Below are 16,246 nucleotides of genomic sequence, written 5' to 3'. Positions count from 1 at the left end.
ACATCTATTTAATAAACCCTCATTTAACTAAATTACTATTTCCTTTTCAATTTTAAAGAAAAAGTTACAAAAATCTGTGACCAAGATGGAAACTGGTTTAGACATCCAGCAAGCAACAGAACATGGACAAATTATACCCAATGTAATGTTAACACACATGAGAAAGTGAAGGTACGTAATAATTATAAATTCAAACTGAATTTACACTATCTACTGTAAAAGTTAGTTACTGATATAATATCGGAGAAAATTTAGCTAGTGTTCATTCATTCCACTGTAAAGCCTTTTCATTAAAAATAATAATAATAATTATAGATTTAGTCATTACACTGAAGAAGCAATCCAGCTAAGTAGTTTCTATTTACAAGTCAATGTCTCAGTACTGTAGTTTAGAATTTTCCAAAGTAAACATAGTTTAAAAGTAAGAAAAAAGAAATGTTCATCTGTGGTGGAACTCCTATAGTTACACTCAGAAATAGTGCTCAAGAGAACAAGACAAGCCCAGGGGGGTTTAAACAGACCTATCCATCCCAGCCAAAGACTTTCATCCTGACTGGCTGTTAGGTCACCCTCACTGGCATTCTCACTTTTAACGTCCATCATACATTAAAGTCAAGGTTAGCATAGTTCGTCACAATACAGTTTCGATACAGCACGCGTCTGTGTGTGGAGGCTTTGTCACAGTGATTAAAACTGAGTTCTGGTTTCTCACTTCCTGTTTCTGCTCTTTATCCACTGTGACCCTGGGCAAACTAGAACATCTGCCTCAGTCCCTTCCTGTCTAAAATGAGGATAATGAATCTATCCTCAAGGTTTTCATAGGAATTGACTAAATGCAAGGAAAATATTTAGAAAACTAACAAGCCTATGGTAAGCATTTGATAACTGCCAGCTCTCATTATAAATCATGTACTCTTTATTTATTCAGAGAAGGGTTTGAACATATATATATATAAATACACATTAAAATGCTAAGTTACAATAAAGACAAAAATCAAAGAGATAAAGTTAAAACCAAGAAAAATAATTTATTTGTACAGATCAGAGGCCCCTATACATTATTATATTGAGATTTGTTTTGGAGTATCAAGTTTGTCAAATGGAAAAAAGAAACGTAGTTGGGAAAGAAGCCTTACCTGGCATTCAAATTAAACAAACAAATCATCAATTTAAGGTGCAAAACTGATGGAGTGAAAATTGTCAATGTCTTCCAAAATTTAAAATGCTGGTTTCACATTTTATAAACCTAGATCAATAAATTTATTTCTTCATATGTTTAATATGACATCTAATGTCTTAAATAAAAATAGCAATTTATAAATTTGGGTATCACCTGATAAATTTTTATAGATATTCTTCATTCAAGATGTATTCAAATACTTACTGGCTTGCTTGCTAAAGGCTTAGGTTATCAGATCACATGTTTTTAAAAACAGATATTATTTTATTGATTTGCGGCTTATACACATGTAGAAGTATAGCATTGATATTAGCATTAATTAATTTTTTATTCATACAAATTACAGACTGCACTGAATTTGTTTTACCTGACTATAATTGGACATGTATTATCTATTGCATCACTGCTTATCTCACTTGGCATATTCTTTTATTTCAAGTAAGTACATGAAAATCTTTTTTAATTTACTGATTATCTTTGGTGAATGCAGTGTCATATCCATGTTTATGTCATGTGCTGATAAAATACATGAAATATAGATGATTTATAATATTTAAAATAAATTTATATTTAAAATAATTTGAAATATTTTGACTTTGTCTTGACTTTATAAAATATAGTGAAAGGAGATTGATGAACTCTCTGAAGCTTAACTTGTCATGCAGTAAGAAAGGAACCAAAACCAATATGCAAACCTATGTGTATTTGCTTTGGAAATTGTGAAATATTAGAGGTCTGCCCAATTAAATTTTCAACTTCTTGGTCAATATTACTATCAGCATACATAGTACATTGTAAGAACTGTATTTTGTGCAAAAAATAACAATGACTTTTAATATATACTATTAAAAATAATACTTTCAATATTTGTGGTTAGGTTAATTTTCCTGGTGTTGGGGGGATAATCTTTAAAATAGTTAAATTATGCTTTGAATTTTACTTGCAGTTTATTCTTTTGGGAGCTGGAGGGAGAGTCAGTTCCAATTTATTTTTTAATAGAAATATAGTTGATTTACAGTGTTTCAGGTATACAGCAAAGTGATTCAGTTATATGTACATACATGTGTCAGTGTGTGTGTGTGTGTATATATACATATGGCAATGTGTGTTAAGTCACTTCAGTCATGTCTGACTCTTTGTGACACTATGAACTGTAGCCCGCCAGGCTCCCCTGTCCATGGGATTCTCCAGGCAAGAATGCTAGAGTGGGTTGCAATGCCCTCCTCCAGGGGATCTTCCCAATCCAGGGATCCAAACTATGTCTCTTATGTCTGTCTCCTGCATTGGCACGCAGTTTCTTTACCACTAACACCCGCCTTAGGAAGCCTGTATGTATGTATGCATGTATATATACAATATATATATGTGTTCTGTGCTGTGCTTAGTCACTCAGATTCGACCCAGGGTTTGAATTCAGGTCTCCCACATTGCAGGCAGATTCTTTACTGTCTGAGCACCAGGGAAGCCCAAGAATACTGGAGTGGGCAGTCTATCTCTTCTCCAGGGGATCTTCCTGACTCAGGAATCAAACTGGGATTTCCTGCATTGCCGGCAGATTCTTTACCAGCTGAGCTACCAGGGAAGCCCAAATATATACATATGGACACATACACACACACACACACCATCTCTCACCATCTCCAGGAGATGCATACTTATATATACACACACCATCTCTAACCATTAAGGACAGGGATACCTGACATGCTGCAGTCCATGGGATGGGGTCTCAAAGAGTTGAATACAACTGAGCGACTGAACAACATCAATATACACACATATATTCTTTTCAGATTTTTTCCCACTAGAGGTTATTACAAAATACTGAACACAGTTCCCTATGCTATACAGTAGGACCTTATTGTTCTGTTATGTATAATAGTGTTATCTGTTAATCCTAAATTCCCATTTTACCCTCCTCTTCTAATTTCTTAATTCTGTCCATTAGCTGTGATTTTTTAAATTGATAGGAAAGTAAATTCTAAAACATGCATACATTATCTTATACATTAACATGGTCTTCATAAATATGATCACCAGCAGTGATTACAGAATGTAGTGTGAACAGTAAGTGTGCTTTATTGTATCATCACTACTGTCACTCTCATTGTCTCTCTCTTACTCTCTTCTTTCCCCTGCTCTCCTTCTTCCTACTCCATACTCCTCCTACTCCTTCTCCTCCTCCTCCTCCTTCATCTTCTTAAACAATTATCTTGGAACATGATCCAGAACCGACTACAGTAATGGCACATCAAAATAATTCAAATCGAAAAACTATTAGATAATTGGATGTTAGGTTCCTTTTTAACTGGAACACCAGCTTTTAGCCCACAGTGCATCACAATTCAAAGTACAGCAAATTACATATGAACTAAATGATTATCTTTCATGGGTTCAAAATCAGCGAGTCTAGAGATTGTATCATAATTTCTGTTTTGGGAAACTTGTGCCTTAAGAACCTTCAATATGAATTACTTTGGGGAATTTTAACGGCACTTTTGATTTAAGACATTATCTAGGCATCATTCAATTCAGTTCAATTCAGTCACTCAGTTGTGTCCGACTCTTTGCGACCCCATGAATCGCAGCACGCCAGGCCTCCCTGTCCATCACCAACTCCCGGAGTTCACTCAGACTCATGTCCGTCGAGTCCGTGATGCCATCCAGCCATCTCATCCTCTGTCGTCCCCTTCTCCTCCTGCCCCCAATCTCTCCCAGCATCAGAGTTATTTCCAATGAGTCAACTCTTCGCATGAGGTGGCCAAAGTACTGGAGTTTCAGCTTTAGCATTATTCCTTCCAAAGAAATCCCAGGGCTGATCTCCTTCAGAATGGACTGGTTGGATCTCCTTGCAGTCCAAGGGACTCTCAAGTATTCTCCAACACCACAGTTCAAAAGCATCAATTCTTCGGCGCTCAGCCTTCTTCACAGTCCAACCGTCACATCGATACATGGCCACTGAAAAAACGATAGCCTTGACTAGACGGACCTTTGTTGGCAAAGTAATGTCTCTGCTTTTCAATACGCTATCTAGGTTGGTCATAACTTTTCTTCCAAGGAGTAAGCGTCTTTTAATTTCATGGCTGCAGTCACCATCTGCAGTGATTTTGAAGCCCCCAAAAATAAAGTCTGACACTGTTTCCACTGTTTCCTCATCTACTTCCCATGAAGTGATGGGACCAGATGCCATTATCTTCATTTTCTGAATGTTGAGCTTTAAGCCAACTTTTTCACTCTCCTCTTTCACTTTCATCAAGAGGCTTTTAGGTTCCTCTTCACTTTCTGCCATAAGGGTGGTGTTATCTGCATATCTGAGGTTATTGATATTTCTCCCGGCAATCTTGATTCCAGCTTGTGCTTCTTCCAGCCCAGCATTTCTCATGATGTACTCTGCATAGAAGTTAAATAAGCAGGGTGACATATACAGCCTTGACGTACTCCTTTTCCTATTTGGAACCCGTCTGTTGTTCCATGTCCAGTTCTAACTGTTGCTTCCTGACCTGCATACAAATTTCTCAAGAGGCAGGTCAGGTGGTCTGGTATTCCCATCTCTTTCAGAATTTTCCACAGTTGATTGTGATCCACACAGTCAAAGGCTTTGGCATAGTAAATAAAGCAGAAATAGATGTTTTCTGGAGCTCTTGCTTTTTCGATGATCCAGCGGATGTTGGCAATTTGATCTCTGGTTCCTCTGCCTTTTCTAAAACCAGCTTGAACATCTGGAAGTTCACAGTTCACGTATTGCTGAAACCTGGCTTGGAGAATTTTGAGCATTACTTTCCTAGCGTGTGAGATGAGTGTAACTGTGTAGTAGTTTGAGCATTCTTTGGCATTGCCTTTCTTGGGGATTGGAATGAAAACTGACCTTTTCCAATCCTGTGGCCAAGCTGAGTTTTCCAAATTTGCTGGCATATTGAGTGCAGCACTTTCACGGCATCATTCAGGATTTGAAACAGCTCAACTGGAATTCCATCACCTCCACTAGCTTTGTTCGTAGTGATGCTTTCTAAGGCCCACTTGACTTCACATTCCAGGATGTCTGGCTCTAGGTGAGTGATCACACCATCATGAATATCTTCGTCATGAATATCTTTTTTGCACAGTTCTTCTGTGTATTCTTGCCACCTCTTCTTAATATCTTCTGCTTCTGTTAGGTCCATACCATTTCTATCCTTTATTGAGCCCATCTTTGCATGAAATGTTCCCTTGGTATCTCTGATTTTCTTGACGAGATCCTTAGTCTTTCCCATTCTATTGTTTTCTTCTATTTCTTTGCATTGATCACTGAGGAAGGCTTTCCTATCTCTCCTTGCTATTCTTTGGAACTCTACATTCAGATGGTTATATCTTTCCTTTCTCCTCTGCTTTTCACTTTTCTTTTCACAGCTATTTGTAAGGCCTCCTCAGACAGCCATTTTGCTTTTTTGCATTTCTTTTCCATGGGGATGGTCTTGATCCCTGTCTCCTGTACAATGTCATGAACCTCATTCCATAGTTCATCAGGCACTCTGTCTATCAGATCTAGTTACTTAAATCTATTTCTCACTTCCACTGTATAATCATAAGAGATTTGATTTAGTTCATACCTGAATGCTCTAGTGGTTTTCCCTACTTTCTTCAATTTCAGTCTGAATTTGGCAATAAGGAGTTCATTATATGAGCCACAGTCAGCTCCTGGTCTTGTTTTTGTTGACTATATAGAGCTTCTCCATCTTTGGCTGCAAGGAATATAATCAATCTGATTTCGGTGTTGACCATCTGGTGATGTCCATGTGTAGAGTCTTCTCTTGTGTTGTTGGAAGAGGGTGTTTGCTACGACCAGTGCATTTTCTTGGCAAAACTCTATTAGTCTTTGCCCTGCTTCATTCCGTATTCCAAATTTGACTTCCTACTTTTGCATTCTAGTCCCCTATAATGAAAAGGACATCTTTTTTGGGTGTTAGTTCTAAAAGGTCTTGTAGTTCTTCATAGAACCGTTCAACTTCAGCTTCTTCAGCGTTACTGGTTGGGGCATAGACTTGGATTACTGTGATATTGAATGGTTTGCCTTGGAAATGAACAGAGATCATTCTGTCATTTTTGAGATTGCATCCAAGTACTGCATTTTGGACTCTTTTGTTCACCATGATGGCTACTCCATTTCTTCTAAGGGATTCCTGCCTACAGGAGTAGATATAATGGTTATCTGAGTTAAATTCACCCATTCCAGTCCATCTTAGTTCTCTGATTCCTAGAATGTCGACGTTCACTCTTGCCATCTCCTGTTTGACCACTTCCAATTTGCCTTGATTCATGGACCTGACATTCCAGGTTCCTATGCAATACTGCTCTTTACAGCATCAGACCTTGCTTCTGTCACCAGTCACATCCACAACTGGGTATTGTTTTTGCTTTGGCTCCATCCCTTCATTCTTTCTGGAGGTATTTCTCCACTTATCTCCAGTAGCATATTGGGCACCTACCGACCTGGGGAGTTCCTCTTTCAATATCCTATCATTTTGCCTTTTCATACTGTTCATGTGGTTCTCAAGGCAAGAATACTGAGTTGGTTTACCATTCCCTTCTCCAGTGGACCACATTCTGTCAGACCTCTCCTTCATTACCCACTCATCTTGGGTGGCCTCACGGGCATGGCTTAGTTTCATTGAGTTAGACAAGGCTGTGGTCCTAGTGTGATTAGATTAGGCATCATTAGAAACTAAAAAAATTTCACTCTGAAGAAAATTAATTCAACATTTATGTACATTTTAAAATGTGACTTTCTTACAAAATTGTATAAAAATGTATCAAAATAAATTGAAGAGAATTTTTACCCTCAAATATGGAAAAAATTTCCTAAAGAAATAAATTTACAATTAATTTAATTTAATTTAAATTGCCATTAAAATTTAATTGCCATTTGAATTCAATTGCCAATTGAATTTAATTGCCATTAAAATTCCCCAAAGTAATTCATATTGAAGGTTGTTAAGAAGGCACAAGTTTCCAAAAACAGAAATTATGATACAATCTCTAGATAATTTGTAACAAATTATCAAAAAGTTCTTGCTCAAAATAAACTGTCAATTCTTAATTACTGTAGACCCATTTCTCATTTTAAAAGAGAAGTTAAAAATTAATGTTGTCCCAAATATTGTATTCATGTTCAACATATTAATAAACTTTATTTTTTTCAGAAAAAAATCAGGTTTTCTTTTATAAAAAAATCAAGAATACTATATGTAATGTATATATATGTGTGTGTGTGTTAATTGCTACAAATCTCCAAGCTTTAAAAGAAAGATTGTGGCATGCTACATAGGCAAAACCTCATTAGCAAATAAATATCTTGCCAATGTATTGTTTAGTTCTTGGCCTCTACATAAAAGAAAAATTAATATTTTCAACTAATTACATTGCTTATTTTTAGAGTTTATTGTGAAACTACAGTTAACTATTCATTTTCCAAAGTGAACTAAAAAAGATTCTTTTTTTTTTCAGCTTTTATTTTATTTAATTTATTTTTGTTTTAATTGGAGGCTAATTGTTTTACAATATTGTGGTGGCTTTTGCCATATATTCACATAAATCAGCCATGGGTGTACATGTGTTCCACATTCCTGAACCCCCCTCCAACCTCCCTCCCCATCCCATCCCTCAGGTCATCCCAGTGCACCAGCCCTGAGCACCCTGTCTCATGCATTGAATCTGGACTGGAGATCTATTTCATATATGATAATATACATGATTCAATGCTATTCTCTCAAATCATCCCACCGTCACCTTCTCCCACAGTCCAACAGTCTGTTCTTTACATCTGTGTCTCTTGTGCTGTCTCGCATATAGGCTCATCATTACCATCTTTCTAAATTCCATATATATGCATTAATACACTGTATTGGTGTTTTTATTTCTGACTTACTTCACTCTGTATAATAGGCTCCAGTTTCATCCACCTCATTAGAACTGATTCAAATGCATTCTTTCTAATAGCTGAGTAATATTCCATTGTGTATATGTACCACAGCTTTCTTATCCATTCATCTGGATGGACATCTAGGTTGCTTCCATGTCCTGGCTATTGTAAACAGTGCTGCGATGAACATTGGGGTACACGTGTCTCTTTCAATTTTGGTTTCCTCAGTGTGTATGCCCAGTAGTGGGATTGCTGAGTCATATGGCAGTTCTATTTCCAGTTTTTTAAGGAATCTCCGCACTGTTTTCCATAGTGACTGTACTAGTTTGCATTCCCACCAACAGTGTAAGAGGGTTCCTTTTTCTCCGCACCCTGTCCAGCATTTATTGTTTATAGACTTTTTGATAGCAGCCATTCTGACTGGGGTGAGATGGTACCTCATTGTGGTTTTGATTTGCATTTCTCTGATAATGAGTGATGTTGAGCATCTTTTCATGTGTTTGTTAGGCATCTGGATGTCTTCTTTGGAGGAATGTCTGTTTAGTTCTTTGGCCCATTTTTTGATTGGATTGCTTATTTTTCTGGAATTGAACTGCAGGTGTTGGTTGTATATTTTTGAAATTAATTCTTTGTCAGTTGCTATTTATTTGCTATTTTTATCTTTATTTGCTATTATTTTCTCCCATTCTGAAGGCTGTCTTTTCACCTTGATTATAGTTTCCTTCCTTGTGCAAAAGCTTTTAAGTTTAATTAGGTCCCATTTAATTATTTTTTTTTTCTATTTCCATTACTCTGGAAGGTGGGTCATAGAGAATCCTGCTATGATTAATGTCAGAGAGTGTTTTGCCTATGTTTTCCTCAAGTAGTTTTATAGTTTCTGGTCTTACATTTAGATCTTTAATCCATTTTAGTTTATTTTTGTGTATGGTGTTAGAAAGTGATGTAGTTTCATTCTTTTACATGTGGTTGACCAGTTTTCCCAGCACCACTTGTTAAAGAGATTGTCTTTTCTCTATTCTATATTCTTGCCTCCTTTGTGACAGATAAGGTGTCCATAGGTGTGTGGATATACCTCTGGGCTTTCTATTTTGTTCCATCGATCTATGTTCCTGTCTTTGTGCCAGTACCATACTGTCTTGATGACTGTTGCTTTGTAGTAGAGCCTGAAGTCAGGCAGGTTGATTCCTCCAGTTCCATTGTTTCTCAAGATTGCTTTGGCTCTTCGACATTTCTTTTTGTAATTCCATACAAATTGTGATATTATTTGTTCTAATTGGAAGGTAAACTTCCAAACTCATTCTATGAGGCCACCATCACCCTAATACCAAAACCAGACAAAGATGCCACAAAAAAAGAAAACTACAGGCCAATATCACTGATGAACATAGATGCAAAAATCCTTAACAAAATTCTAGCAAACAGAATCCAACAACATGTTAAAAAGATCATACGTCATGACCAAGTGGGCTTTATCCCAGGGATGCAAGGATTCTTCAATATTCACAAATCAATCAATGTGATACATCACATTAACAAATTAATAGATAAAAACCACAAGATTATATCAATAGATGCAGAGAAAGTCTTTGACAAAATTCAACATCCATTTATGATAAAAACCCTCCAGAAAGCAAGCATAGAAGGAACATATCTCAACATAATAAAAGCCATATATGATTAACCCACAGCAAACATTATCCTCAATGGTAAAAATTTGAAAGCATTTCCCCTAAAATCAAGAACAAGACAAGGGTGCTCTCTCTCACCACTGCTATTCAACACAGTTTTGGAAGTTTTGGCCACAGAAATCAGAGCAGAAAAAGAAATAAAAGGAATCTAGATTGGAAAAGAAGAAGTAAAACTCTCACTGTTTACAGATGACACAGTCCTCTACATAGAAAACCCTAAAGACTCCACCAGAAAATAACTAGAGCTAATCAATGAATACAGTAAAGTTGCAGGATATAAAATTAACACACAGAAATCCCTTGCATTCCTATACACTAACAATGAGAAAACAGAAAGAGAAGTTAAGGAAACAATTCCATTCACCATTGCAACGAAAATAATAAAATACTTAGGAATAAATCTACCTAAAGAAATAAAAGACCTATATATAGAAAACCATAAAACACTGATGAAAGAAATCAAAGATGACACAAATAGATGGAGAAATATATCATGTTCATGGATTGGAAGAATCAATATAGTGAAAATGAGTATGCTACGCAAAGCAATCTATAGATTCAATGCAACCCCTATCAAGCTAGCAATGGTAAAAAAGATTCTTTAATGATGAGTTAGTGCAATATACTTGATTTCAGCCACAATTTTAATGGATAGTAAAATACAGTAATTTAAAAAATGGGATAGATGCAAATCTTACCATCTCACATTTACTAATAGTATGGACTTATTCTGATTTATGCTTTTCAGTTAGCCTGTTTCCTTATAATGAGTCATATCATTATTTGAAATATTGGCAGAAAAGATTCAGAAAGTACTTGGCATGTAGTGATATTCCAATAAATGGTAAAAGGAACAAATTTTGCCCTTAGACTGTATCAATCATGTACGCATGTAGATTATACTTACTTAGTCATCTAATATTATATCTATATAATAGTTCAGTTCAGTTCCGTTGCTCAGTCATGTACGACATTTTGCTACCCCATGGATTGCAGCATGCCCAGCTACCCTGTCCATCACCAACTCCCGGAGCTGACTCAAACTCACATCCATAGAGTCGGTGATACCATCCAACCATCTCATCCTCTGTCGACCCCTTCTCCTCCTGCCTTCAATCTTTCCCATCATCAGGATCTTTTCCACTGAGTCAGTTCTTTGCGGCAGGTGGCCAAAGTATTGGAGTTTCAGCTTCAGCATCACTCTTTCCAATGAATATTCAGGACTGATTTTCTTTAGGATTGACTGATTTGATCTTTTAAAATCCAAGGGACTCTCAAGATTCTTCTCCAACAGCACAGTTCAAAATCATCAATACTCCAGCACTCAGCTTTCTTTATAGTCCAGTTCTCACATCCATACATGACTACTGGAAAAACCGTAGTTTGACTGGACGGACCTTTGTTGACATAGTACTGTCTCTTCTTTTTAATATGCTGTCCAAAGAGCAAGCATTTTTTAATTTCATGGCTGCAATCACCATCTGCAGTGATTTTGGAGCCCGAGAAAATAAAGTCTGTCACTGTTTCCATTGTTTCCCCAGCTGTTGTCATGAGGTGATGATACTGGATGCCATGATCTTAGTTTTCTGAACGTTGAGTTTTAAGCCAACTTTTTCACTCTCCTCTTTCACTTTTATCAAGAGGTTCTGTAATTCTTCTTTGCTTTCTGCCATAAGAGTGGTGTCATCTGCGTATCTGAGGTTATTGATATTTCTCTTGGCAGTCTTGATTCCAGCTTGTGCTTCATCCAGTCTGGCATTTTGCATGATGTACTCTGCATATAAGTTGAATAAGCAGGATGACAATATACAGCCTTGACATACTCCTTTCCTGATTTGGAACCGGTCTGTTGTTCCATGTCCAGTTCTAACTGTTGCTTCTCAACCTTCATACAGATTTCTCAGGAGGCAGGTAAAGTGGCCTGGTATTCCCATCTCTTTCAGAATTTTCCATAGTTTGTTGTGATCCACACAGTCAAAGTCTTTGCCATAGTCAGTACAGTAGAAGTAGATGTTTTTCTCAAATTCTCTTTCTTTTTTGATGATGACCTCAAAATCAATACACAATGAATGAACAGTTCTTTGTATAATTATATCAGTAAAAATTGTGATTAAGTATTAATAAATTAGTTGAAAATAATAAAACTCTATGTCCACAATATACCACATAGCTGACTCAGTACTTGAATTTGTAGTCTTTGATTTTAATGCATTCTTATTACATACTCCCCAGAACTATCTATTAAAATAGGAAAAGCCACTATCAACACAAAACAACTGTGTGCTAAAATAAGAAATAATGTAAAGGACATGACAAAGTTAGCGCCATGAGAGCAGGAGTCATCACTGCTTGTTTCTTTACATGTTCCAGGGCTTAGTATCTAATCTTGTGCATAGTAGGCACTTAACATATTTTTAAGGAATGAAGACATGAATGGATTTGGAAACATTTTTGTAGGATGCATTTTCCCATGACTTATCTGTGACCTTGGACAAGTCCCTTGAATTTGTCTGGCCTCTGTTGTCTCCATCAACAAAGAAAGGCATTAGACTAAGACTCTACAATTCTAACCAGTAGAAGTATCTGTGTACAATAATAGAGGATACCCTGCAGCTAGATCCAAAGAAGACCAAGGACATCTCAGAAAATGCTTAACTGAATAGTTAATAAAGCGTGTTCATACAGTCAGGGGCAATAGAAATCTTTGCTTTTTTCCAACTAACCTGGAAACAATTCCCTGGGGAGCTGATGTTTCACATGAAATCATTGTGTGTACAAAAATCTATCAATAGCTCACTTCTGCTTCTGAACCCAGCTCTTCAAACTGCAGTCATTCTTGCTTAGTAGAGGGTAGAGGCAGCTTTTTATTTTTCGTTTGTTAATTGAAGGTCACTGGTCCATCCTAATAAAAACCAAGACTGGACAAAAAAGTTGATTTAGGGTGCTGTTTGTTACTTTTTATTTAGAGAGAAAAAAGAAAGGTCTACTACTTGGCCATGCTTTAAATTAGAAACAGAGAACATGAAACACTATTTACCAGATATACTTCAGTTTTATATTAGAGTCAATTAAAGCAAAGAGAATGGGAGATAAAAAGAAAGGAAACAGAAAGGGAGGGGAAGAGAGAGAGACAGAACTTTAGGATTTGCCAAGCCCTGAGAGGCTCTTACTCATAATGATCCTTGGAAAAACAAAGCAGAACCCTTTAGATAAAAAAATAAATAAGCTTTACTGGAATTAGCTATAAATTAAATTTTAATTACTGTTTAATATCTGAGAGCATAGAAAATCTTGCTGTTATGTTTAACTTAGACAAAGGAAATAAAAGAGCACATGAAACTTGCATGTGGAAAAAGGTAGCTTTTTTTTTAATCATCTTAATTTTGCTGACATTTCAGGGAGTGCTTCTAAATAATTTTAAAGCCAAGTTGCATATTTGCACCTATATAGACAATGATATCATTTCTAGGTAATTGAGATAATGTCTTGAATAAAATTCAGCAAAAAAAAAAAAAAAAATCTATCCAGTTGATAGACCAAAGCTTTCTCAGCTTAATAAAACAATCCTTTAATGCTTACATTTCTTCTTTCAGGGCAAGTGTCACAAATGCTCACCTTTTTTTTATCATATATGAAAATATTCAATCAATATTGTGAACCTTTATCTCATTTCCAGTTTCTTCATATATCTCTTGAAATTTGAACAAATATGGTTTTCCTCTTTAAGCTGTAATTTTTCACCTGAAAACTATTTATGACTGAATCTTTAAATTGGTTTTGAACAAAGCTAACTATTTAAAGAAACCCTACATTGAAACAGAGAAAAGAGAGTCTTCTACAATCCGTAAACTGAGGTACCTGTTTTTACAAATCAGAACTATGGCTTAAATAGGTTGTGGAAAATCTGGAAAAACTGCACTGTTTAGAAGTCTATTATACAGAGTAAAGTAAGTCAGAAAGAAAAACACCAATACAGTATATTAATGCATATATATGGAATTTAGAAAGATGATAATGATGACCCTATATGCAAGACAGCAAAAGAGACACAGATGTAAAGAACAGACTTTTGGATTCTGTGGGAGAAGGCGAGGCTGGGATGATTTGAGAGAATAGCATTGAATCATGTATATTATCATATGTGAAATAGATCGCCAGTCCAGGTTCGATGTGAGACAGGGCACTCAGGGCTGGTGCACTGGGATGACCCTGAGGGATGGGATGGGGAGGGAGGTGGAAGTGGGGTTCAGGATGGGGAGCACATGCACACCCGTGGCTGATTCATGTCAATGTATGGCAAAAACCACCACAATATTGTAAAGTAATCAGCCTCTAGTTAAAATAATTTAAAATTAAAAAAAATGAAGTTTGACAGTGGCTGAGTCCAGAAATAGACATGTAGTAGTCCTTGAGTAACACCCCTCTGAGTGCCTGCCCAGGACCATCCTTGTTTTCTCCACTCTTGTGATAAGAGTGTATTCATTGTTAATTTGTTGTGCCTACAGTTCTGAGATGCATTCTATTCTATTGTATGTATCCTAGGCTTCTTTCAGCTTAACACTGGATGTTGTTAAATTAAATGGTTTTTCGTATAATGTTTTATTAGGGCATGCTCAGTGAGTCCATTTCCAAATTAATTAATTTAATCAATGTGCTGAAAAATACTTCCCTCTCGAAATGAATGTAATGAGAGGTGAAATATTCCTATTTAGTAATGTTAGTCTTGGCTGGAAAGGTTTTTAAATATGTCCAGTGTAATTATACAATAAAAGCATTGCATTTCCACATTAGAGTATCAGATTTAAATATGGACAAACTGTTACAAGAAGTAATGGATTTACTCTAACAAAAACCAGTTCCTCTATAACGTAATTGCTAGTACTAATTTATAGAGGAGTCCAAGTATGGAAATAGAAAGTAAATAACTGAATTAAAGAATTTGGACTTTTTTAAAGAGTAAATTTATTATTTAAACTACAACTATATATTAAAGATAACATTTATGTTGATATTTTTTATAAATATGAAACAATTTATAAGTGTATTTATAAAGTATATTCAAACATAATTACTATTTAAGAATAAGTAAATTTTCATGGGAACAAAATGATAAATTGTTCTAAGAATGCAAATGACCCGCTGCTTGGTACAAAAACTAGACTGTTATTTGAATGGATTAAAACTTCATAATTTGAAATAGAAGGCACATAAGTAACATCTTTCTTCCCCAAATCGTAATATGATTTGCAATCTCATTTGGCTCAGTGGTAATGAATCCTCCTGCCAGTGGAGATGCAGCTTCAATTCTGGGTCAGGAAGATCCCTTGAAGAAGGTAATGGCAACCCACTCCAGTATTCTGTCTATGGAAAATCTCATGGACAGAGGAGCTTGGCAGGCTACAGTCCATTTAACAACAGTCCACAAAGAGTTGGATATGACTTAGTGACTTTACAACAACAAACCTTCTACTCTTGTAGACTTTCCTTGACCATATTCACTGATATGACTAGATACCAAGAGAAAGCAAAATAAGCCCTTCCATCTATAGCATCTTCTTAGTAGTTAGGAAAAACAAAACCCAAGGATGATTGGATATTACTTATCCAGTTAGCATTTGCTGATGGAACATTAAGACGTAACATAAAAGTATGAGCTGCAGAATCAAAAAGTCATTTAGTAACTTATGCTGTTTGAATTTAATTTTCCTAATTTTAATATAAAAATTAAAAAAACAGTGTGGGGTTTTTCTTTGTGCTTTCTTCACATTTTCTGTCCTTTTTACTGCTCAAAAACCTTAAGCTTTAACTTTGTAAAACAAACAAAAAAGTTCGATTCAGATGCCTTCTCTGTTTGGAATGTTTTTCTCGCCTATCTTCTCCAGTTTCAGTTCTATCTTTAGTATATCCCTCACTCTGGCCATAGTCTTTATTGTTCAGTTGCCCCATCATGTCAGACTCTTTGTGACCCCTGGGACTGAAGCATGCCAGGTCTCCCTGTCCCTCACCATCTCCTGGAGTTTGCCCAAGTTCATGTTCATTGCATTGGTGATACCATCCAGCCATCTCATCCTCTGATGCCCTCTTCTCCTTCTGCCCTCAATCTTTCCCAGGATCAGGGACTTTTTCAATGAGTTGTCTGTTTGCATCAGATGACAAAAATACTGGAGATTCAGCTTCAGCATCAGTCTTTCCAGTGAATATTCAGAGTTGATCTCCCTTAAGATTGATTGGTTTGATCTCCAAGCTGTCCAAGGGACATTCAGTTTTCCCCAGCACCACAGTTCAAAGGCATCAATTCTTTGGCATTCTGCCTTCCTTACAGTCCAGCTCTCACAACCATACATGACCACTGGGAAGAAGCACTGCTGTTAATAAGGCTAGTGGATACAATGAAATTCCAGCAGAACAATTCAAATCCTTAAAGGATAATCCCATCAAGGTTTTGCATTCATTGTGTCAGCAAATCTGGAAGACCCAGCAGTG

The 16,246-nt window shown here is 36.3% G+C and overlaps 1 protein-coding gene across 2 annotated transcripts in view; it reads left to right on the top strand.

The window, feature by feature from the left end:
- The window catches only part of CALCRL (calcitonin receptor like receptor), a 128,115-nt gene that overhangs the window by 85,455 nt on the left and 26,414 nt on the right, over positions 1–16,246 (top strand). For both annotated transcript variants that reach the window (XM_086371391.1, XM_086371387.1), the window contains 2 exons: positions 59–171; positions 1,527–1,618. In XM_086371391.1, coding sequence (XP_086227517.1) covers positions 59–171; positions 1,527–1,618 — 205 coding nt within the window. The remainder of the gene's footprint in view (positions 1–58; positions 172–1,526; positions 1,619–16,246) is intronic.

The sequence above is a fragment of the Bos grunniens genome, chromosome 2 (assembly GCF_055505025.1).
Source record: "Bos grunniens cultivar Pamir isolate PY7600 chromosome 2, Bosgru_T2T1.0, whole genome shotgun sequence".
Classification (NCBI taxonomy): domain Eukaryota; kingdom Metazoa; phylum Chordata; class Mammalia; order Artiodactyla; family Bovidae; genus Bos; species Bos grunniens.
The sequence above is the reverse complement of the archived record's forward strand: the minus strand, read 5'-3'. Positions and strand labels throughout refer to the sequence as shown.